This window comes from Pituophis catenifer, unplaced genomic scaffold (assembly GCF_029215685.1).
Source record: "Pituophis catenifer annectens isolate HBS135680 unplaced genomic scaffold, rPitCat1.0.hap2 SCAF_16, whole genome shotgun sequence".
In the NCBI taxonomy this organism is placed as follows: Eukaryota; Metazoa; Chordata; class Lepidosauria; order Squamata; family Colubridae; genus Pituophis; species Pituophis catenifer.
This window is the reverse complement of record NW_027256896.1, coordinates 16,116,099-16,141,173: the sequence shown is the minus strand read 5'-3', so window position 1 is coordinate 16,141,173 and position 25,075 is coordinate 16,116,099. Positions and strand designations below refer to the sequence as shown.

Sequence of the window (25,075 nt, the reverse complement as noted above, 5' to 3'; positions counted from 1 at the left end):
AAAGATTCCTCTTGCACATTTGTGCTAGTCGTTCCAGACTCTAGGGAGCGGTGCTCATCTCCGTTTCAAAGCCGAAGAGCCAGTGCTGTCCGAAGATGTCTCCGTGGTCATGTGGCCGGCATGACTCAACACCAAAGGCGCACGGAACGCTGTTCCCTTCCCACCAAAGGTGGTCCCTATTTTTCTACTTGCATTTTTTTTTTTAACGTGCTTTCGAACTGCTAGGTTGGCAGAAGCTGGGACAAGTCACGGGAGCTCATCCCGTTACGCGGCGCTAGGGATTCGAACTGCCGAACTACCGACCTTTCGATCGACAAGCTCAGCATCTTAGCCACTGAGCCACCACGTCCCATGATATTGGGATACTATCATTAATTAAGATTGAGGCAGAATTAAATGCCACAAGGATTTGAAAAAGGTCTGCTTTTCAACAAATTGCCTCTTTTCCTTCAGCTAATTACACCTTTCCAAACGAGGTGCAGTGCATCCTAGGAAGTTCTCCCAGGCCCAAACCATGCATTTCCTGAATAAGACAAGGCAATATAAGAGTGAGGAAATATATATATATATATTTGGAACAGAAAATTATACATGCACAAAATAAAAAAGCGAGGCTTGAGCTGAGGGGCTGCCTTTCTCCAGGTAGTCCTTGACTTGCAACCAGAGTTGGGACCAGAATTCCTGTTGCTGAGCAAGGCGGTTATGTGAGTTGGATCAGGTTTTACGGCCTTTTTGCCAGAGTTGAGCAAATCCAGCTTCCTCCATTGACATTGTCGAAAACCAGTTTGGGGAGGTCTCAAATGTTGATCATGTGACCTCAGGACATTGCAGCCATCAAATACCGGTTGCCAAGCACCCAAATTTTGATCACGTGACCACAAAGATGCAGCAACGGTTTCAACGGCAAGAACCAATCGAATGTCACTTTCTTTAGTGCCGTCGCAACCGCGGTTACTAAACGAATGGTTGTAAATCAAGGACTTCCCGGGGATGAGTGACCCTTTTGCAATGTCGACTATTCAAATCTTTTTTCTTATTTTTCCTACTTTATTTGCACAGTTCTTTTATCTCTTCGCCCACATCATCATGGCTTCCTTCAGTTTATGAAAGGATTGGGTGATGGGAGAAGATGCTGCCATCATCTTCATTAGAAACTCATTATGCAAATGATCTGAAGGCTTCAATTAACTGGCCGAGAAATAATTATTTGGGCTTTTCTTTCCCTACTGGTGAGAGAGACGATCACATAAAATATGTAAGACTTCTACATTTCATAAAAACTTTCTGCTCCGGCCATTTTATGACAGAGTTATCTTTTAAAAATCGCTTCGGTACATTCTAAACATTTTTTTTGCAGCTCTTGTCATTTAAAAATAAAAATACTGCCCACGTTTTTTACAATTTCAAAGCTACGTCTATTCTGCAGATAAAAGAAGGAAGCTGCCTTTAATCGTACAACGAAGATGTAACCGAGCCCGGATTTGAACCCTTGCAAGTGACATGGAGAGCAACTGCACCCCGGTGGGGTGGGGGGAGCATCGTTTGAGACCACCACAATGGAGAACCACTTCATAAAATGTTTATTGAGGATGGTAACACAGGATAAATCATGCAACAGAATTTAGTAAAAAAAAAAAAAAAAAGAAGGAAAGCTAGAGAACAGGATTTGGTGCTGCCGATTCAAGGAACCGAGTCTATAAAAGGAACAACTGATCGTCCCAAAACTGGCACATTCTAAAATTGGTGGAAAAGCTTAAACCAAGACGTTTTTACTTGTAAAAGGATTCTGTATTAAAAAAGATGGAGACACCGTTAAAAATTGCCACCTATGGATGATTTCAACCCAGACAATGATTGCAGGGGTGGTGTGCACGCTGCTGCTGTCGATAGAAAATGGTTTAGAAATACACACACACACACCCTTCAAAAAATTGCAGAATAATTTTAGTCTGACTGGGGCACATGCAAACAGGAATGGCTGCTGCAAAACCGTTACATTGGGGGGGACGACCCCCCAAACCAGGTGCATTGGCACCCAATAGTCTTAATTCAGGTCTTCGGGGAGGTGAAGAGAAGTAGTGGAGGGGGAGTATTTATGAACAGACGCTACCGACGGAAGCATCTTTTTATGGAAAGGAAAAAGTAAAACGAGTCGCTGAAGGTATTGCTGAAAAACCGTGACACCCTTTCCGGCGAGTGTTTTTCCGACAAGGCTGTTTGGATTTCAGCCCACACAAAACACTCCAGATTTGGAGGGTTGAGGAACCAAAAGGAAAATAAATACAGTGGAATCCAATTTGAAGTCGAACAAGGAAAGAAGGAGGGAGTTACCATCCGTCAATCAGCCTAGGCCTGTGCGCGCCAAAAATATCATTCGGGCTTTCACAGGAAATCTTTTTTTTGGGGGGGAAAAAAGAAGTGTTTTGCGCTGATTCCTGATTCCCAAGGATCCCACAAACCCACCCACCCAAACAAACAAACAAAAAAAATCACTGTGTTTTTTTTTGTTTTTGGAACTACTCCACTTTGAAACTACACGCTGAATTAAATCCACATGGTATTAAGTTTCTCTCGTGTAAAAAATCTTTATACATAGTAATAAAAAAAGAGAGGGGGGAGAAAAAAAGGCAAGATGCATCCAACAGAAGTCATTTGGTTCTCTGGACCTACAGAGGCCCCCCCCCGCCCCCGCGGGAGGGGTCTCTCTGCAAGAAGAGGGCGGGAGGCCATCTGTTCAAGCATCTTCAACCTCGATGGTCGGGATTGTTCTCTCTATGCATCCAGGATGGACTCACCCTTGGCACTTTAGGCTGGCAAACTCAGCTTCTTCCCTTTGAGCACTGGAAAGCAAAAAAGGGGGAAAACAAGATCAGTTCAACACAGATATCCAAAGCACGGTTGCAGGTTGTGTAGCACAACGGCAGTGTCAACTCGCAAAGCATTTCTGGTCTGCTCTCGAGTTGTCATGGGAAAAAAAGGTGGCGGGGAGATCTGTCGGAGTATCTGTTCAGCAGCCATGTTCACAAGCAGATACCACGCATACCTTCCTCCAAGGTTGGATCTCAGATTACCAGAGCCAGTTTGTGAGGCGTGGTTTCTACAACCCGGGAAAGTGCCTCATTGGAGAATGTGATTTATGACACAGCCTGAGAGGAGGTGGGGGAAACAGGGTCATAGTTGAGCCCTGCGGCAGAGTTGACTACACTTGGGAAGCTGCCGACATGTTGCTCCTAATAAATAACTGGATTTCTTTAGAAACTTGGCTAGAGCCTCATGAGTTAATTAGGGCATTCGTTGGAGCCCTGGCACCCAGAAGAAATTCTCTTCTACAGGTAGTCCTTGACTTATGGGAATTGTTTTATAGTCCTTGACTTATGACAAGGGAATTCTTCTCATGCAGTTAGTCCTCAATTTACAAACAGAATTCTCTTCTTTAAGTAGTCCTCGATTTACGACAGGGGAATTCTCTTCTACAGGAAATCCTTGACTTATGATGGGAATTCTCTTATAGTCCTTGAGTTACAACAGAGACATTCTCTTCTACTGATAATCCTTGACTTATAATGGGGGAATTATTTTCTGTAGGTACTCCTCAACAGGGGAATTCTCTCATGCAGTTGGTCCCCGACTTACAACAGAGGAATTCTCTTCTATAGGTAGTCCTCAACTTACGACAGGGACATTCTCTTGTAGAAGTAGTCCTTGACTTATGACAGCGGAATTCTGTTCTACAGGTAGTCGTCAAGTTGTGCCGTAATTATGCTTGGAATTACAGGCATAAGCCATGCCAGTCAACTAGTATAACTGACCACATTTTTTTGTAGTAGTCATTAAGCAAATGCAAATGCAATCCTTACGCGAGTCCACTACCACTTGTTAAGCGAGGACTACCTGTATTTTCATTGCAAACAAAAGCCTTCACTGTCAGACATAGAGAGGAGCCAGAAGGAAATAGAAAGCATATGTAGTGGTTAATTGAATGAAAATCATAGGTTGCCCTTGCTTATCAACCACAAACTGAATTCCATGAGTAAATCTTGAACCAGCCATTTTCTCAGAGCCTTGCTTATGAACTGGGAGAATTATGCTGATTTGAGAGGTTGAGCACCTGTATTCCAGCTTGCAGGATGGAAGAGACGCCCACCAAAAATCAAATCTACTTTGTCTGAATTTCTTCAGCTCTCTAAAACTGGGCAATCTTGGGTGTATCAGGCTCTCAATCCCAATTTGAGGCTGAAGCTATATTTCGTCAAGCGAGCCAGCCTTAAGGTGTTGAATTTCCTTCCCTTTTTAAATACGCCCGTACCTGTGGATTAATGGTATATTTGGCGGAATTAAATATGTACGGGAATGGCAACCGAAGCCATCCAACTGGGAGAACCGGTCCTATTATCACATTTTGTATACAGGAAAAGCATTCAGTGCACCCTCAACATTTGCAAATTTTAGGCTTAGGTCCTTCCGAAAAATGATGGTACCCACTCCATCCCTTTGTAGAGGAAATATACGGGTACCTGAGATAAGAAGTCAGGTCATTCTGCGGCTGCAATTTATTTAAAAAAAGGCATTGAGGGAAGTCTTGGTAGTACAGTGGTCTAAGGCACTCTGTTATTAAGCTGGTTATTAAGACCAGCTGCCTGCAATTACTGCAGGTTCGAATCTCGCCAAGGCTCAAGGTTGACTCAGCCTTCCATCCTTTCTAAAGTAGGTAAATTGAGGACCCAGTTGTGGGGGCAATAAGATGACTTTGTATAAATATACAAAAGTATGAAGGCTATTGCTTAACGCATTGTAAACTGCCCTGAGTCTCCGGAGAAGGGCGGCATATAAATCAAAAATTAAAAAAAAAGAAAAAGTAAAAAGAAAACCTTCTATGGAGATTCTCAGCCATCCAGGTCATGGTTGTCCCAAAAGTGCTTTTTTCAAGAGGCAACTGGACTTTCTTGCTTTGCTTTGAAGACATTTCGCTTCTCAGAGCTGAAGAAGCTTCTTGGATGAGAAGTGAAACATCTTCAAAGAAAAACTAGAAAGTCCAGTTGCCTCCTGAAAAGAGCACCTTTGGGACATGGAGGGAAACAGGAATTAGCCTATTTTTTGGACTATAAGATGCACTTTTTGTCTCCTTTCATTTTGTGAAAATGTCTGTGCGTCTTATAGACTGAATATTGCCAAAACCCCGCCCACCCGCCATTTTTTTGCCTCTGCACGCCCCATTTTCGTCCCGTTTTCGAGATTGTTTTCATCCAGTTTTCGAGGCTTTTTTCATTCCGTTTTCGAGGCCAATTTTTCCCGGAAAAACAGCCTGAAAAAAGCCGAAAAAATGGGCCAAAAAAAGCCGTGAAAACAGACTGGGGAAAGGCTGGAAAAGGCCTGAAAATGTGGCACATGAAGGCCAAAAACTTTTTTTTTTGTTGATTTCCTCTTCTAAATTTAGGTGTGTCTTATACTCCAAAAAATACGATCCCTAGGATGCTTAACTTATGGAGATGTATCTCCCAGTCTAATCCTAGATCCTCCCAGACCTGTAGGGTGACAAAGTGGAAGGAGAGCGACCAGCCCAGAGGCAGCAAAGGACAAGTCAGCAAAAGTCCACCCGTTTCCAAGCTACTTTAATGTAAACCTAGCATGCATAAAAAATGTACCACATTAAAAATCTAGAGTTGTTTGTAGATAGTGTGTTTGCATGCACACAAGAACCCAAAGAAGAAAGGAAAAAAATTCAAACTATCTTCCAACATTTCTCCCAGATATTTCATGGCCCGGATTTATTGATTTGTGGTTAATGTGGGTTTAGTTTTAAATTGCAGTCGTCAAAAACAGTGTTTTGTCATAGAAGGATTGTGTTCTATAAAGTTGTAGAGAGATACAGGAGACATGGGGGGGGCGGGGTGGAGGGGTGGAATCCTACAGTTTATAGCATTTGAAAATAAGATCTAGAAAAATCTAGACCGGTGTTTGCCAACTTTACGATGGGTGGACTTCAAGTCCCAGAATCCTCCAGCCAGCTGAATTCTGGGAGTTGAAGTCCACCCATCTTAAAAGTTGCCGAAGTTGAGAAATACTGGTCTACGCCCATTCTTGTTTTGATGAAGTTTTAGTGTGAGCCATATAAGGTGTCATGGAAACATACTAGAGGGATCTAGATTTCTCTTTTCCATCATGGTGCCCTGTAGGTGAGCAGGACTATAATTCCCAACATTTGCAGCCGCGGGGAATGATGGAAGCTGGAGTCCAACACAACCCCAAGCTATCAAATTGAGGAAAAATGCTACATTATACGTCATAATGCAGTGAACCTTAGCCACTTTAAGGTGAGTGGACGTCAACTCCCAGAGTTGAGCATGGGGAATTCTGGGAGTTGAAGTTCACTCCTCTTAAAGTTGCTAAGAAACACCGTCACAATTATGTGTTACCGTGCGTCTCTTACCTTTTGTAACATACAAATAGAAGAAGTCGCAGTACAGAATGGTCTGGACCACTCCAGCCACCACGGCTATGAGGTCAAAGAACCCCTCAAAATAGTAACGCCAAATCCAGTTGATCAGGTACAAGGCACGGTAGAGGCCCAGGAAGAAGAGATAATGAGTAGTGATGGTCTCCGCTTCTCCGGTTTTACTGATCATAAAAAGCTGGGGAAGAATCGCCACGGACTCCAAGTAGATGGAGAAAGTCCACAAGATCTGAAACCATAAAACACAGACGTTAAAATTATACGCTCCTCCAGATCCCTTGCTGGAACTGGGTATGTCTAGTTTGATGAAAAGAAGGACTAGGGGTGACATGATAGCCGTCTTCCAATATTTCAGGGGTTGCCACAAAGAAGAGGGAGTCAAGCTATTCTCTAAAGCACCTGAAGGCAGGACAAGAAGCAACAGGTGGAAACTGATCCCACCTGGATCTGGAATTGAGGAGAAACTTCCTGACAGTTAGAATAATTAATCAGTGGAACAGGAAAAATTAAAATTAAAGTTGCCAAGCTTGGAGACTCCCGAGTTAGAATACAACATGCATCTACATCATGGTACCTTTTTAAAGGGTTTAAATTGTAGATCTTGTTGAGTCCTCCAGATGGCACCAAATGCTTCTCAAGTACCAGAGAGAGAAAGAGAGAGAGAGGGAGAGGGAGAGAGAGAGAAGGAGGGAAGAGAGGAGAGGGACAGAGAAGAGAGAGAGAGAGAAGGGAGGAGAGAAAGAGGGAGAGAGAAGGGGGGAGAGGGAGAGAAGGGGGGAGAGAGGAGAGAGAAGGGGGAGAAAGAGAGAAGGGGAGGGAGGGAAAGAGAGAATGAGGAGAGGGAGAGAAAAGGGGGAGAGAGGAGGAAGAGAGAGAAGGGGAGAGGAGAGGGAGGAGATGGAGAGAGAGAGGGGGGGCAGAGGGAGAGAAAGAAGGGAGGGAGGAGAACAAAAGACAAACTCACTTTCCCAATATTTTTTTAAGGAAATGAGCATCTGAGTGACTAAAGTGGCAATCCCTGCATATAGGTTGGGAGGAAGTTCTCTTGAATTCAGTTAAACTATAGGGCTCAAATGAGGAACTGTACCACTCCAACTGAAGCTCAGCTGAATTCGGAGAGAAAAACCAGCAAAAGTCTCCCTTCCCTGGTGTGTGGGTGGGCAGGTGTATTTAAAGATTAACCGGTGTATTATTGCATTGGTGGTCAACGCAAACGCTGCCGCGTTCTGAACTTACCTCCAGAGAAGAGAAATCATGATTGACCAGGAAAGACAGCCCGCCGACGGGGACCACAAGAAACTCGACTCTGAAGGTATCGTGATTCCCGTCGTAGGTGGCCTTGAATTTCATGTAGATCAGGTAGACAGTAGCGTATGCGCAAGCAACGTAGATCAGCTGGAAGGAAGAGATCCAGAGGGGTTACCCAGGTTGATCACCGGGAGGAAGGACAAACATTTTGCGTGTGGGGAAAGGAACTTTTGCGGATTGTTTGGAGTGAGGCGCCTTCCCTTCGTTTGCTCAGCGACAGACAACAGTTTTTAATTGTCTCTGAACTCTGACCGTGAGTTCCCCAACTAGACAGGGAGCTCAAACTCTTGTGAGATAAATGAATCAACAATTAGAGATAAGCACCCATTTCCACAGTCAAATGTTGTCGGTTTGATCCAGGATTCCTGGCGTCTTATGACCAGAGGACAGGTGAGTTCTCTACCTGTTTCATCACAGGCTCTCTGCAACCTTACGCACTCTCATATCATTCCCTGAACGGGTTCTTTCAAAGCACTTTTGACCAGAGGTCCAATACTATTCGGGCCCAACGTTCACATTCCCACAACACTGTCAAACTATTTACTAGGACTTTATTACTATTCTTCTTCTCATCCTTCCTAGTACCTATCTCCTTCTCTACTTATGACTATAACCTTATGACTATAACCAGAATATGTTTGTATCTTTCCACAGCACCAAATACGGTAGTTTCCCCTTGTGCCTTCTTGAGTCCAGGATTTTTGTCGCTTCCCATCCTGCCTCTGCTAGGGGACAAAATATGTCAGGGCCTCTAGACTTCTTTGTAAGTTCCATGCTAGGTATTCAACCCAAATAGAACAGGAGGTTAGGGGCTTCCATGTAATGTTGATGTAAAGGAGCCTTGATGGTACAGTGGTTAAAGCACCCTGTTATTAACACAGCTGCCTGCAATTTCTGCTGGTTCGAATCTCTCCAAGGCTCAAGGTTGACTCAGCCTTCCATCCTTTCTAAGGTAGGTGAAATGAGGACCCAGTTTGTGGGGGCAATAAGCTGACTTTGTATAAAAAAATATACAAAAGGATGAAGGCTATTGCTTAACACATTGTAAGCCGCCCTGAGTCTCCGGAGAAGGGCGGCATATAAATCAAAATAAAAAAAAAAAAATGTGTATGTTTTTTTCCCCCAAGGCTTATCTTTCTCCTGGAGGGTTGGCATGTCAAGGCTGACTCACGAAACCCCCCTTTCTGCTCACAGCTTGACAAAGAAATCCGTGAAGGGGAAGGGGTATTTTCGTTATCTTTTCTAAAAGGCAACTGGACTTTCTTAAGGGTTTTTTTTTCCCCCCCTTGAAAACGTTTCGCTTCTCATCCAAGAAGCTTCTTCAGTTTGGAACGGTCACTAAACGAACTGCTGTAAGTCGAGAACTACCTGTAATGGCTTGCGGGCCGCTTACTTATTCGGTATACTGTACCTTCATAGAAGTGTTATAAAGTGAAATGAACGAAGTGAAGAGGTCCAGGTATCGAGTAGTGAAGACCAGTGCAAACAGAAGCTGACTTTTCCCAGATATACCTAGAGCAAATTTAAAAAAAGAAAGAAAAAGAGGAAAGTAGTCTTTAAAAACCAAAACTGTGCTATGTATCTTTGCCCTAAAGACTTGTGAGTTCGATCCCAGGTAGAGGCAGATATTTCTCTCTCTGGGCCAGGGTGGATTTGATTTAAATCGAGTTGATTTAAATCACAATTTAAATCATGTTTTAAATCACTAGTAAAAAGGCTTGATTTAAATCAACTCGATTTAAATCATAATTTTTAAAGAGCAACTGTCATCTCTGCTACTCCTTTGACCCCACTGTTGACTCACCGATAGTCCCAGCGTTGCAGAATATACAGCCTCCTGCTACATAACTGAGCTCCATTTCATGCTGAATAAACTAAATTAGTCATGTATCTTAAACAGAAAACTATCTTACGATAGATTTTTACCCCAAAAGTTTTTTATTAAAATAAATTTGATAAAAATAAAAAAAAAATCCGATTTAAATCAAAAAAATCCGATTTAAATAAAAAAAATCTGATTTTTTTGATTTTTTTAAAAAAAAATCATTGATTTTTATCCACCCTGCTCTGGGCACAATGAGCATATTATCTGCTGAACAAAACTCCGCATTGGCAACAGGAAGGGCATCCGGCCAGTAAATGCTCAGCTCCATTCAGTTGCCCAGACTCCACCCCGCAAGGGATTATGGGGTCTTTAAAAGATGATGATTTTTGTCCTAAAGACTTGAATTAGGCAAGGGCATTTTATGCCCCCAACCAAAGTTTATCGAAAGAGCGCACCCATCCAAATCTTTAAAAGCCTCAAGGTGGGAACTCTGTGTCACAATGGGACCCCCCCCCCCCGCTCCCGGCACGCGATGGCACAGTGGGCCCAGTAGGCCCATTTTTCTCTCCCCAGGCTCCAGAGCTTTTCTAGGAGCTTGGGGAGGGCGAAAACGGCCTCCCACCCCCCGGAGGGCCTCCGGGGGCAGGAAACAGCTTGTTTCCCTACTCCCAGTGGGCCCAGAAGGCCCGAAAATCAGCTGGCCGTAGCTGAGCTCGTGTGCCCACCGATATGGCTATGTATGCCACAGGTTTGCCATCACGGCCATAGACCTTCATGCTTTTGTGTTGCATCTGTTGGCGGTTTCTCGAAGAAGCAGTTCGTGGCCCTGTGAAAGAGCGAGGCACACCGGGGGGGGGGGGATTTTTAAGGAGGTGTTGCCAGCTGTGTGCTGTGCACATTCACACACCAGTGCTCTAAATCGCCTTGAATCCGGATGGCTTCGCGGCTCCAACCTGATAAGCGAGTGGTTTAAACAGACACACAAACACAGAGTTTTTTTTCTCACCGCATGGGCGTTCGAGGGTCACCATTCTGCAAAGGCAACACTTCCCTGCCAGGAAAGCAGGTGTTGACTGCAATACATGCCCCATTAACTGAACGTAATGTGGGCTCACGTGCTCCATTGATCAGGGCTGCCGTGCGTACAGCCTTCCTGTCAAAGCAACTTCCAAAACCATAAATGCTGCGTAGTTCAGCAAATCCTCCTTTTATATATATTATCTATATGCTGGAGAAGATAAGGCCTTGATTCTACATCTATCTCAGGGGTGAAATGCTACCGGTTCTCCCAAACCGATAGTAAAAAAAATGCTTTAAAAAGTAAAAAAAAATAGTTCCGACCATTGTGTGGCACAGCTAATCTCAGAACTTTTTTTTTAGCCTTTTTAAAGGATTTTTTTACTCCCCGTTTGGGCAATAGGTAGTAAAAAAATGCTAAAATAAAAGTTAAAAAAAAAAAGATTCCGACAATCAGCTGTGACAATCAGCTGTGCTGCAGGATCCTCGGAGCTTTTTTTTTTTTTTTTAACTTTTTAAAGCATTTTTTAACTATCTATTGGGGGTCCGTTTTTGCTTTCAGGCGGCTTCCCTGAGGCCTGCTAGGCCAAAAACGGGGGGTGGGGGAGTGGAAAGAAAGAAGAAAGAAAGAAAAGAAAGAAAGAGAGGGAGGGAGGGAGGAAGGAGACAGAAAAAGAGAGAAAGAGAGAGAAAGATAGAAAGAAAGGAGACAGAAAAAGAAAGAGAGAAAGAAAGAAAGAAAGAAAGAAAGAAAGAAAGAAAGAAAGAAAGAGAAAGAAAGAAAGAAAGAAAGAAAGAAAGAAAGAAAGAAAGAAAAAGAAAAAAGGAAGGAAAGAAAAAGAAAGGAGAAAGAGAGGGAGGGAGGGAAAAAGGAGAGGAAGGAAGGACCACAAACCTGGCACTAGACGCAGCTCCACAGGATACTTTGAAAGAGCAATTCAGGACTGGACATTGTTAAAGTGAGTTTCTTTTGACCCCCCCCAGTCACATGACTACATAGCCACACCTACCCTGTCACATGACCCCCACCAAGCCACGCCCACAGACCCTGTAGGAATAACTTTTAGATTTCACCACTGTATCTATCTGTATACAGGTAGCCCACGACGTATGACCACAATTGATCCCAACAATTCTGTTCGCTACGTGAGACGGTTGTTAAGTCAGCTTCGTCCTGTTTTACCACCTTGCTTGCCACGGTTGCTAAGTGAATCACTGTGATTGTTAATAACGCGGTTGTTAAGCTTAGTGACTGTTTGAAATTACAACGGCACTGAAAAAAGTGACTTGTGACCATTTTTCACACTTACGACCACTGCGGCACCCCCGTGGTTGTGTGATTTACATTCACATGCTTGACTCACATTTATGATGATCGCCGAGTCGCAGGGTCACGAGATCCCCTATCGGCGACCTTCTGACAAGCAAGATCAATGGGGGAATCAGATCCACTTAACGACCGTGGCTACTAATTTAACAGCGGCCGTGATTCATTAGACAAATGCGGCAAGAAAAGTGGCAAAATGGGGCAAAAGCCCACGTAGCAAATTTACCGCTTAGCAACGATAAAATTTCGGGCTCAATTGTGGTCGTAAGTTGAGGACTACCTGTACCAAAGCTTGCGTGATGTTTGCAGTCAGTAAAACGCCAAGAGAGACAGTTTGGGAACGGCACAATCCAATGGATCAAGAGGCCTGGATTAAACCGGTGGAGAAAGCCCCACCACGCAGCTCTGTGGCTGGGAAAGATTTAAGAGTTGAGAAAAGTCCAGTTTATGAGCTCAGAACCCACTTTGAACATGAGCCTAACCCAGGGGTCTGCAACCTTAAACACTCAAAGAGCCATTTGGACCCGTTTCCCGCAAGAAAACACCGGGAGCCACAAAACCTGGGTGGGCGTGGCCAACTCGATGTCACTCACTTCCACCAGTCACATGACCACCACCACCCCCAGCCAGTCATTAGGGCAGAGAACCAGTTGTTAAAAAACACCAGGGTGAGAAACATTGGCTTAGAGCAGGGGTCAGCAACCTGCGGCTCTGGAGCCGCATGTGGCTCTTTCATCCCTCTGCTGCGGCTCCCTGTTGCTGGTCGGCTCCACAATTGATAGGGCCAGTGGTGGGTTCCTCCCGGTTCGGCCGAGCCGGTAGCGGTGACAATATGACATCACCGAACCGGTTCTCTCCCCCCCCCCCGCCCCTCCCACCCCCCCACGTTATTCTTACCTTTTATTTGGTCCCACCCCCAATCTATTGCTGCCTCCTGAGTCCCAGCTGATGACTAGAGGGAAAAAAAACTGTTTAAACTCTTGCCGTGGGGCTTCAAAGGGCCGCCCTACAGCTGATCAGTGTTAAAAGCAAACAAATGAGTTGGGTCGTAAGTGCGAGGACCTTCCAGAAATGACTGACCAGCTGGCCACGCCCACCTAGTCACATGACCTCCAAGCCACCCCCACAAAATAAGCCACCCCCACAGAACCGGTAGTAAAAAAATTTAGAACCCACCCCTGGATAGTTAGGACAGGTAGAGGAAAAAGGAGGCCGTGCTAGGAGGAGGCTCTATGGTGGGGGAACCGGACTTCTGATCAGCTCCACAATTGAACAGGGGCTTCCAGTCGAAACCTTTGTGGCTCTTTTGAGTGTTTAAGGTTGCAGACCCCTGCCCTAGGTGTAGGGGTCAGCAACCTGCGGCACTGGAGCCGCATGTGGCTCTTTCACCCCTCTGCTGCGGCTCCCTGTCACTCAAAATATGCGTCACAACCGCCAATGTGCGACACCTGCCGGCACGCGGTTTATTGAGCTTTTCAACCCCCGGTAGGCCAACCATGGATAAATCCAAGAAAAGAAAAGTTTCAGAAAAAAAAAATAACATTTAATTCAACTACATATGCCACTCAAGAAATAGTCAGGCACGGGAAGGGTTTTGTGGCTCCCGGTGTTTTTTCTTCTGTGGGAAAGGGGTCCAAATGGCTCTTTGAGTGTTTAAGGTTGCAGACCTCTGGCTTAGAGTGATGGACACATAGACACTAAATGGCAATAGTATTGCTTTTTGAGTAGGGGGTTTTGACCATGGCTGAACAAAGTATGGTTTAATGTGATGCGAAAAATGAAAATATTCATCGCCAGTCCTGTTTTCTATTTCATTTTTTTGACTATATATATATATATATATATATATGAATTTTGATCGTTTTGATTTTCTGTAAAATGTGCTCCCTTGAAGTCTCTCATTATATATTTGTATTTTTTTAAAAAAAAAACAAGGCAGTAGATTAAAGAATATGTCATTGGGATGATTGATGTCCATTATCTTTTTTTTTCTCTTAAAACACCTTGTCTCATCCCACTAATTATGTTTCTTGAAAAGTTAATGTTTTAGATTCAAAAGCCTGCATAAATAAGATCAAAAGTCTTCATACAATTTGTCGTTCCCCCCCCCCCCCCCCCCATTAGCCACTCTGGAAGGTCTGTGTGTAGTCGGCTGTTGCCAATTTGCTTTAAGGTAACTATAAATGGCTATGTTAAAGGAATACAATTAACTTCAATGTAACTAATTTACATTTCACCCTCATGCCTCCAAGTGCTAATGTTGCATTTCAAGGTATTCTGAGAAGAGCAAGCAAACGGGAAAACAATAGTGGCAATTTTCTACTTCCCAAATGCTTCCGCGAATTGGATTTCCAAAGATAACTTGCATCATTTATTAAAAAGAAACAGGCTTAAGCCTATGCAAATCATTCAACAAAGCCCAAGAATTTTCTCCAACCAGCTCCTTCCAATTCAACAACCACAATTCCCATTCACTGCGGCAGCCCGTTCATCCTAGCTAAGAATCATGGGCTCCGAAGTCTCCCCCCCCACCCCCTTGGACTGTTGCTTGTGGTAGCTTCTTTTGCAAAAATAATTTTCTGCACTGGTGCCTTTTTTTCCCCCATGGATACAAGGATGACAAGACCCAAATTACGTTTGCTCTCGCTATTTTAATATTTGATGAAACACAAAAGACCCCTCGCATCCTTAAATTGTTTCAACTCCTACCCTCAAAACGACGCTATAGTGCACTGCACACCAGAACAACTAGACACAAGGACAGTTTTTTCCGTAATGCCATCACTCTGCTAAACAAATAATCAACACTGTCAAACTATTCACTAAGTCTGCATTACTATTACTATTAATCTTTTCATCATTCCCACCATCCATCTCCTCCCACTTATGATGGCATGACTGTAATTTTGTTGCTTGTATCCTTACGGTTTATATTGTTTCCTAGTATGATTTGATTGCTTATTTGTACCCTATGACTATCATTAAGTGTTGTACCTTATGATTCTTGACAAATGTATCTTGTCTTTTTATGTACACTTTGGTGTACGTATGCACCAAAGACAACTTCCTTGTGTGTCCAATCCCACTTGGCCAATAAAGAATTCTATTCTATTCTAAAAAGCCACGATTAACAGGACGTAGGGGGAAAAAAGTGAACAGCAATGTGGCAACAACACAGCTATTGTTAAAATCGAATGGCGTGTGATTTGTAAAGAGAGGCTAGCTTTTCTTTAAATCTCAGCTGTTCCCAGCCTGCAAAAAAAAACCCTATAGTTCAAGGCATATAGTTCAGTCCTAATTCTGAATAGTCCTTTCTCCTATAAGGCCACGCGTGGCTCTTTCAGGACCTAATCCACAAAAAACTCAAGTCCCGGCTTTTAAAAAAAATCCTCTTCCAATAAAACGCCAAGGCAGGCTTGATTTATTTCAGCCACCGGCCGCGTGGCATTTCATTCTCCTTAATCTCACTCTTCAAAAAGTGCTGAGCTTGCCTGCCAGGGGTCAAAGCACAGTTTGCAAACAGGAGTAGCCCGGAGACACCAAACCCAGGCAGTTCAGCGTCAAGGCTGGGATGCAAGTTAAAACAAACAAGCCGACAGCGCTTCAAAGGTTTAGTAAGGTGGGTTTGCAAAAGAACCCAAAAGTGTGAAAATGCTTAAAATGCTCGTGCATAAAATGGAATCAAAAGGCCGATTCGCAGGCTATTTATTTCCGATCATCAGCAAATAAAGTTACTCTCAAAATAATAAGGTAACCAGAGAGACGGTGGCATTCGGTTTCTTTTGAGGAAACGGATCACAAACAGCCATCTCTTCCCCCAATCGGATTTTGGCTTTTCTGCGGAGAAAGGAGGTTAAAAAGTATAGGAGGTCCCTTTCCCAGGCCCTTCTGTACACCACACCTTCTCCCAGCTGCCACGTCAGACTAACTCAGGCCTTCCAATTGAAAGCCTATTCTTTCGAGAGCTGGGATTTAGGTTGCTTTCCAATCTCCAACAGCGGTTGGTTGGTTGGTTGGCAGGGCATGGAAAAGCCTCCATCGCGGAGCTGGATCACCGCTCTTAACCCCTTCATGGGCAAAAGAAGCCAAGCCTTTTTATATGGAAGAGCTCCTCCGGAGCAAATTGAGACCCGAGAGTGAGTTTCGGCCTGACAAAAGTCGGCAGGAAAGAGAAACGTCCGACTGCTAAAAGGAGAATGGGTGGAGTCCAACATCGTACACAACTCTCGAACTTCTGCTTGGGTTTTTTTTTCCCCTCCCTAAGTCCATTCATTGCATTTTGGCACATTCGTTCTATGAGGAATAAAAGGCACGTGGGATCACTTAGCCCTGAAAGATTGATTTTATTTATCTGGTTTCACAGTAAAAACAAACAAACAAACAAACAACACTGGGATATAACTCATCGGCACGTCGTCTTTCTATGCTAATATAAAAGTACAATTCAGGTAGAACGTATCCCTGCCCCATTAAAATAACCTTTTAATCTTACAAAGGTTATTTTCCCTGTCCTCCTTATTTCCAATTGCTTCTCAAGTAAACCTTTTAGGGTATTTTTAGTAGCCTGCCTAGATTTTTGACCCCTTTCCGAGTCTCTGGATTCAATCACCTTCAATTTCAATTAAGAGTATCTGTATTTGCGACACAGAGCAAGAAATTAAAAAAGCAGTAATATTTCTCTTCCCAGTGAATTCCCACGAGATCTTCCTACATCGGTTTTTCCTTTGTCGTACCCGAGGGAAAAGGTCTCGGTGGAGTTTCCACCCGGTAATAAGTTGACAACTCTCTGCCGTTCAAAATGTGATATAGACAAACTGCAGAAATATCTTTAAAGGTATTTCTAGGTTGCCCTATATTTTTTCTCTGTGCCTGTTTCTTTAGGTTCAGAGTCCCAACCAATTCCCAATACAGCGTAGGTTTTAAAAGGAACACCTCTTCGGCCTTCAAAATAAAGAGAGATAATACTGTATAGTGATAGGGATACCTACCCCATTTTCTATAAGACACTGAATTTCTTTAGAACTGACAATTCACACTGATTCTCACATGAATTCTGGGAGAGATGCTTAAACTGAGAAAAGTCTTAAGATTATTCAAAAATCATACTGGGAATTTGAATCTCTCTTCCTAATGTTAACTGGGAGCTTGAATCTTTTTTCTTAATCTACATTAAATCATTTCAATAAGCCCTATCACTTAGCACCCCCAAATCTCTTTTTTTTTTTGCAACTTTGCAATTTCTCCCTCATCTAATGCAATACTCCCCATCGTTTGCACCCACAAGAGACCCCCCCCCATTAGCTACATAAGATGCATCTCAGAGACCATGTAATGACTTTACTGAGCGCAGGAGCCCACCCACCCTGGATTTTCACAAACAAGGAAATTGAACAAATGTACCATTTGCCCTGCTTTCACCTAACTCACCCACCCTCCGCACGCAAACTCAACTGACCCACCACGGATGATTTAAGAGGCATCTCCCCCACCCCAATTCTACATTCCTTAAATTGTGGTTTCTCGACCTTGGCCGCTTGGAAGTCCACCCATCTTCCATCGGTCAGGGTTGAGAAACACTGCCTTAAGTGCTCCTTTCCACAATGCAAAGTCCAGGAGGAATTATTCAAGCATTGGGGGGGAGGGGGGAAGGGAATCTATAAACAATCCCTCTCAGGAGACCCCCCCCAACCCTCAAGATGCAGAGCCTCCCCCCCACTCCACGTGTCCATGGAAAGCTCTCAATCAACCCCCACTGAAATTTCTTCTCCCTCCAACCAATTACAGGGAGGGGAGCAGCTCCCCAGCTGAAAACAGAGTCTGGCCACCACATGGAAGATGCAAGCAAGGGGATTCTCGCCCCCCCCAACTCCACAACCCTGCAAAGGATCAATCCATCAGAATAGAGCTGGAAGGGAGCTTGGAGGCCTTCTAGTCCAACCCCCTCCTTAAGCAGGAAACCCCATACCTATATATAAATATATCTGATCCCAGAAGTGTCAGGGACCCCCACCCCCAAAACAAGCACCAGGTCCCTTCTGAGTAACCCCACATACATGTGGGGGACGGCGGGGGAATGTTTCCCAAACACAACGCCCCCCCCCCCCAAGATTGAGAGGGAAACTAACCCTAAGGCGAGACCCACCCACCCCCAAATCACTCCCATCCCCAACAAACCCAACCTGCAGCCGGACACAACAATGAGGGGGGAGACCCCCCTCCCAATCCTTCCCAAACCCCTCAAAGGGAGAGCATTACCCCCTCCCTCCCCTCTAAACGGCCCCCCTCCCACTTTTTCTCAACCCCCCCCAAGGTGGGGGAACATTCCCCACTACCACCCCTCTCAAGGCCCCCCTCCCATCCCTCTCCTCTAAAGGATCCTCTCCCACTTTTTCTCATACCCCCCCAGGTGGGGAAGCACTCCCCCCACTCTCCCCCTCTCCTCTAAACGCCCCCCTCCCATCTTTTCCCACCCCTCCTCCAGGTGGAGGACTGCTCCCCCTACTCTAGGCCCCCCTCCCAGGCCCCTTCTCCTCTAAACGCCCCCCTCCCATCTTTTCCCAACCTCCCAGGTGGGGGAGCACTTCCCCCACTCAGCCCCCTTCTCCTCTAAAGGGCTCCCTTGTCCTCTAAAGGGCCCCTCCCATCTTTTCCCACCCCCCCTCCAGGTGGAGGAGCGCTCCCCCTACTCTAGGTCCCCCTCCCAGGCCCCTTCTCCTCTAAACGACCCCCTCCCATCTTTTCCCAACCTCCCAGGTGGGGGAGCACTCCCCCCACTCCCCCCTCTCAGCCCCTTCTCCTCTAAAGGGCCCCCTCCCATCTTTTCTCGACCCCCCCCAGGTAGAGGAGAGCTCCCCCCCCCACTCAAGGCCCCTCTCCCAGACCCCTTCTCCTCTAAACGCCCCCCTCCCATCTTTTCCCAACCTCCCAGGTGGGGGAGCACTCCCCCCACTCAGCCCCCTTCTCTTCTAAAGGGCCCCCTCCCATCTTTTCTCAACACCCCCAGGTGGAGAGTTCCCCCCCCACTAAAGGCCCCCCGCTCAGCCCACTTATCCTCTAAACGACCCCCCCCCCATGTGGGGGAACACCCTCCCCCACTACCAGCCCTCTAAGGACTCCCCTCCCAGCCCCTCCCCTCTCAAGTAAACGACCCTCTCCCACCTTTTCCCAACCCGCCCCAAGTGGAGGAGCGACCCCCCCTCACTCACTCCCCTCTTAAACGACCCCCCCTCCCAGCCCTTCCCAACCCCCCACCCGGGGAGGACCCTTCCCCCCACTTCCTCTCCTCTAAGCGACCCCTCCCCTCAAAAGGGGGCGGGGGTCGACCTCCCGAGAGCCCCAGCAGGCTATCCCAGGGACCCTCCCCTCCCCCCCACTGAAGGCCCTGGGGCCACAGCGCGCCCCTCCCCCCCTGCGCCCCCCCCTGCCCCCCCGCGCCACGCACCGGCGCACGAGCGGGTCTTCCAGATCTTCAGCAGCAGGATGATGATGGCCGCCAAGTGGGAGAGGTCCCCGGTGAGGCGGAAGACGTTCATGGCGATGGCGGCGGCGGCGGGAGAGGAACCGGGGACCGAGGCGGCGAAGATGGCGAGCGCGCAGCGGGCACCGAGCGACGTGGCCCGGGGACGTGGCCAGAGACAGCCAGCGCGAGCGCGGGGCACGCCGGGAAAAAAAAAAAAAAGCGCTCCGCCCATCCACCCCCCCCCCCCACCTCCCGGGGCGGGGCAAAGGAGGAGGCCGCGCCCACCTTCCCCATCCTACCTATCCCGCCGCCGCCGCCGCCGCTTTTAGCGCAGGCGCGGAGACCGCGACGGCGGCCGTTGACCTCAGCCAACCGCTTTCTCTTGCCTCCTTTGCTTTTCCCACCCCCACCCGGAAACAGACGCATGCGTCTGACTTGGCTTTGGGCAGGCTGGCTCTGCGCAGGCGCGGCGACGGTCGACTCAAGCCAACCGTTTCTTTTTTTAATAAAAAAATACCTACCGTCGACTGCGCACGCGCCTCTGCCGCCGCCGCCTGTCTGAAGTCAGACGTGGCGCCCACTCTCCCTCCCTCCCTCCCTATCATTTCTTCTATCCATCCATCCATCCAACTATATCTATCTTCTATCTATCTATCTCTATCACCTGTGTCTATCATCTATCTACTTACCTATCTTCTATCACCTATCTATGTAACCTATTAGCTGTCCAGCCATCATCCATCCACCCATGTCTGTATCTGTATTTGTCTATCATCTATCACTATTTCTTTCTCCTTCCTATCTATCTATCCATCCATCTCTATCTATTGTCTGTTATCTATTATCTACTATCTACCACCTATCTTCTTCCTATCTACCCACTTATCTGTCTGTCTGTCTGTCTCTCTCTCTATTTATCTAATCTCTCTCTCTCTCTCTCTCTCTCTATCTATCTATCTATCTATCTATCTATCTATCTATCTGTCTATTATTAGAACAATTCATCAGTGGAACAACTTGCCTTCAGAAGTTGTAAATGCTCCAACACTGGAAGTTTTTAAGAAGAGATTGGATAACCTTTTCTCTGAAGTGGTGTAGGGTTCCCTGCCTGGGCAGGGAGTTGGACTATAAGACCTCCAAGGTCCCTTCCAATTCTGTTATTCTATTCTATTCTATTCTATTCTTTTTATCTATCTATCTTTCTATCTATCTATGGTATCTATCTGTCCACAGTATCTATCTACCTACCTACCTACCATCTATCAATCTATCATCTCTATCAGTCTGTCTGTTGTATCTATCTATCTATCTATCTATCTATCTATCTATCTATCTATTCTTTGTCCCTGTGCAAAATTAAAAACCTGCCCTAAATGGATGAGGCAGCCCAGAACTTGTCTTCATTGATATGGACCAATGTTTGTTAAACTTCTTTCTCTAAGGACCCTGCCCACTTTTTAGCAATCACGAGGATCCCAACAGAGTTTTCCTTTGTATCGGATTCATATTTATTGATAATCATCATATTAAAAAGCTGGACACATTTGCAAAATATTTTACAGGCAATCCTCAACTGAGGAATGCAACTGGGGCCAGAATTTCTGTTGCTAAGTGAATCGTGCAATTGTTCTGTGAATCTAGGTTGCCCGGTTGACTTTGGTTATTGGAAACCAATTGCAAAGGTTGCAAATGATCCCAGGATGCTTGCAACCATCATACATAATGCCAGTTTGCCAAGCACCCATGACGGGACGTTGTAACTGAGGATTGTAAGTCACTTTTTTCATTGTAGCTTCGAACAGTCAGACAAATTCCTTGTGTGTCCAATCACACTTGGCCAATAAAGAATTCTATTATCTATTAAATGAATGATTGTAACTCGAGCACTATTTGCCTTGAACCAAGTTAAAATAACAATGTTAAATCCATTAGATGCTAACATAAATAAAGTATTTTTCAAGAAAGAAAACCCTTGAACAAATAAAAATAATAATGAGAAGAGCGGCACTGCTTTAAATTCTTTCCTTCTGGGACTTAGTTCTACCTATTGGCCTCTCCCTGCTTTCTTCAAAGCCATCTCTTTGATTTTCTGTAATCCTAAATTCTGCCAATAGTCTGAACAGGAAGTACCCGATTCCAAAACTTGATATTTCAACATTTGAATCAAAAGTTATATCCCTGCACTGAGCGGTTTTAAACAAGTAATGCTTGCATAGTCGTCTTCTAAGTTCACCTAAAAGCTATTGATATTTTTTTAGGAAAGTTTTTCAATGCTTCAACAGCCTTTTTTTTTTGCCTCCGTGAACGTAAGATGCTTGCAAATATTGAATGCATTCCTGGAACTGACTGATTCCCCAAGTTTTTTTTTTTTTTTTTAAAGGCATTATTTTAATTCTTCAAACATCAAGCAGGTTTTTCGAAAGGTCATTCTTCCAACTTTGCAATGTCAGCTGGGAAACCTCTGGGGGAAAAAAAAAATCAAGGTAAGAATAATGTGGAAGAAATAAATATACTGTATTTTTCGGAGTATAAAACGCACTTCCTCCCCCCCCCCACCACCAAAAGTGGGTGGAAATGTCTGTGTGTCTTATACAGCGAGTGTTGTTGAAGCCCCACCCACCCGCTGGCCCCCACCCTTCGGCCGTTTTTGGCCTCCACAGGTTGCGTTTTTGGCCTCCACACACTCCATTTTAGACCCATTCTAGGCTGCCGGGATCGCCACAGCAAATCACCGCCAATCACTGGCTCCGTGCGCCGCGTTTTCGGCCTTCGCACGCTCTGTTTTTGGCCTCTGCGTGTCACATTTTCAGCCAGTTCCAGGCGACGGGGATCGATGAAGTATTTTGGCCAGTTCCAGGAGGCGGCGATGTCTTATGGCGATTCCCCACAGCCTGGAATGGGTCTAAAACAGAGCATGCGAAGGCCAAAAATGTGATGCGCGGAGGCAAAAAAAGCAACACGCGGAGGCGGCAATGGGCTGTGGTGATCCCCACAGCCTGGAACAGCTGATTGGTGGTATTCCAGGAGGCCGATCCAACTGCCAATCAGCTGTTCGTGCTGAATCAGGCTGCGATAACGTGCTGAAAATGACCAGGCTGTTTGCTGTTTGCTGCAAGGATGCTAGCCAGATGAATACCGATGGATGCTGGTAGGCAGAGGCAGATTTTTTTTTCCCCTTGTTTTCCTCCCCAAAAACTAATGTGCGTCTTATACTCCGGAGTGTCTTATACTCTGAAAAATATGGTAGGTAACCCTTGACTTGCAACTAAAATTGGACTAGAATTTCTGTGGCGGAGAAGTAAGGAGGTTGTTAAACAAGTTGCACCCGATCTTGTGACCGTTTTTTTTGCCACAGTTGTTAAAACGTTCTTCACCAGTCCTTAAATCTGAAGAAAACCACCCCTTCTGGAATTCTGCTGTTCTACTGCTCTATTCCCAGCGCATATATCACTACATCATAGAAACAACAATCAACACAATGTAAGTTCAAAGAACATTGTTTTGAGAAGTTCCCAAGATCATACGCAATAATTACAATGTGTGAAGTCAATAATAATAATAATATTAATAATAATAATAATAATAATACAGACTTACTGTAAACTTCAAAAGTGGTCAGTTTAGGAGACCAGATGCAGGACTGAAACAGCAGACATCAAAAGGTTTAACCTGTAGGGTAAGGAAGCACCTGAAAAGGAAATTGAGGGGAGGGGTTGAAGAGAAGGTCCAAAGAATTAGTAGTTTGGTCTAGTTGTTAAAGCACCAGGCTAGAAACCAGGAGACTGAAAGTTCTAGTCCCACCTTAGGCATGAAAGCCAGCTAAGTGACTTTGGGCCAATCACCAGGAGATGGTGAGTTCTAGTCTTGCCACAGGCATGAAAACCAACTGGGTGAGTTTGGGCCAATCACCAGGAGACGGTGAGTTCTAGTCCCACCTTAGCCATGAAAGCCAGGTAGGTGTCTTTGGGCTTGTCCCTCTCTACTCAACCCAATTTACCTCACAAGGTTGTTGTTTTGGGAAAAATAGGGAGGAGGAAGATGTTTGGATCTGTTGACCGCCTTGACTATAAAAGTAATAAAAGAGGGGAAAAGAAGGGGAAAGGAAGAGGTACCTAACTCCTCCATTTTCCATCAAGTAGCAATGAACAAGGACCATCGAACCAAGAAAAGTCCCCACCCATTTCTAAGTTGTCCAGAGAGACATTCACTCATTCATTCTTCACTTTTATTTGCTCACTTTCCAGGATGAGAACGTGGTGAAGGACAGCCTTTTTTGGGAAATCAGGAAAATAGCAGAGGACGGAAAGGCCACTTCCAGCTGGCCTTCAAGATATTTATTCTTCCTTACCGGATGTTCTAATTCAGATTAAAATTCTGGCCTTCTGCCACTGAAGAGAGGTGGCACTTGTGAGAACCGGAAGCCACCAGAATAACAGAGTTGGAAGGGATCTTGGAGGTCTTCAGGTCTAACCCCCTACTCAAGCCAGGAGACCCTATACCAGAGGTCAGCAACCCGCGGCTCCGGAGCCGCATGTGGCTCTTTTATCCCTCTGCTGTGGCTCCCTCCTTTCATCCCTCTGCTGCGGAGAGAAGCGGCTGTTGCCGCTGTTCCTCCATGGCCTGCCCGTTAGTCTCAGAGAGAGACAGAGACACACAGAGCGAGAGAGAGAGAAGAGAGAGAGAGAGAGAGAGAGAGAGAGAGAAAGAGAGACAGACACACAAACAGAGACAGACACACAGAGAGAGACAGACACACAGAGACAAAAAGAGACAGAGAAGGAGAGAGAGACACAGAGACAGAAAGAGAGCCAGAGCCAGAGAAAGAGTGACAGAGAGAGAGAGAGAGAGAGAGAGAGAGAGAGAGAGAGAGAGGGAGGGAGAGAGAAGGTGAACAACACACCTGAGGCCGGGTGTGGCAAGAGGTACCTGGAAGGGGAGGGGTTCGGTGGGGCCAGGCGGGGCAAATAATTTACCAACCGGTTCTCTGCCCTAATGACTGGCTGGGTAAGTGTGGCTGGGGGGGGGTTCATGTGACTGGGTGGGAGTGATTGACGTTGAGTTGGCCACGCCCACCTAGGCACACGGGTTGCTAAATTATTGGCTCCCGGTGTTTTCTTTTCGGTGGGAAACGGGTCCAAATGGCTCTCTGAGTGTTTAAGGTTGCAGACCCCTGCCCTATACCATTTCAGATAAATAGTTATCCAATCTCTTCTTAAAAACTTCCAGTGTTGGAGCATTCACAACTTCTGGAGGCAAGGAGTTCCACTGATGAATTGTTCTAACTGTCAGGAAATTCCTCCTTAGTTCTAAGTTGTTCCTCTCCTTGATGAGTTTCCACCCATTGCTTCTTGTTCTGCTCTCAGGTGCTTTGGAGAATAGCTTGACTCCCTCTTCTTTGGGGCAGCCCCTGAGATCTTGGAAGACTTAGATCTTGGAACAACCAGGGGCCAGTCGTAATGTCCACTTTCATCATTTCTGTTGTATCTTGCTGGCATGACTATCAACAGCTGCCCAGCCTAATTTCAACCCAATGGATTTCCACCCTGATCCTCTGGAAAAGGAATCTGTTCTCTGCATTAAAAACAGATGAGGAGGTTCCCCTTGATGAATGAAAGCTGTACAAGAGGTCAACACAAACAACATCGCCTTGGCGGATAAAATAAAAAGGTCAGCTGCTCGCCAGAGCGG

At 45.6% G+C, this 25,075-nt stretch overlaps 2 protein-coding genes across 2 annotated transcripts in view; both read right to left on the bottom strand.

Annotated features, from left to right (window-relative positions):
- Positions 1 to 1,563: 1,563 nt before the first annotated feature.
- KDELR2 (KDEL endoplasmic reticulum protein retention receptor 2) lies at positions 1,564 to 19,555 on the bottom strand. Its single transcript, XM_070955117.1, has 5 exons — positions 19,370 to 19,555; positions 9,171 to 9,271; positions 7,688 to 7,846; positions 6,428 to 6,680; positions 1,564 to 2,840 (listed from the first exon to the last, which is right to left on the bottom strand). The coding sequence occupies exons 1-5, from the start codon at positions 19,458 to 19,460 to the stop codon at positions 2,806 to 2,808; spliced, it is 639 nt and encodes a 212-aa protein (XP_070811218.1). The 5' UTR covers positions 19,461 to 19,555; the 3' UTR covers positions 1,564 to 2,805.
- A 2,257-nt stretch (positions 19,556 to 21,812) lies between these two features.
- The window catches only part of OTOA (otoancorin), a 33,119-nt gene continuing 29,856 nt past the window's right edge, over positions 21,813 to 25,075 (bottom strand). Inside the window, exons 24-25 of the mRNA XM_070955034.1 lie at positions 22,985 to 23,075; positions 21,813 to 21,848 (exon numbers count right to left, since the gene is read on the bottom strand). Coding sequence (XP_070811135.1) covers positions 23,008 to 23,075 — 68 coding nt within the window. The 3' untranslated portion in view covers positions 21,813 to 21,848; positions 22,985 to 23,007. The remainder of the gene's footprint in view (positions 21,849 to 22,984; positions 23,076 to 25,075) is intronic.

Bases quoted from the DNA above. Each gene is read 5' to 3' on its own strand.
- KDELR2 (XM_070955117.1), bottom strand. From the start codon at position 19,460: ATGAACGTCTTCCGCCTCACCGGGGACCTCTCCCACTTGGCGGCCATC. The intron at 7,847-9,170 runs GTACAGTATACC...TCTTCCTTCCAG, and splicing joins TTTATAACACTTCTATGAAG to CTGATCTACGTTGCTTGCGC. The intron at 6,681-7,687 runs GTAAGTTCAGAA...TTATGGTTTCAG, and splicing joins ATGATTTCTCTTCTCTGGAG to ATCTTGTGGACTTTCTCCAT.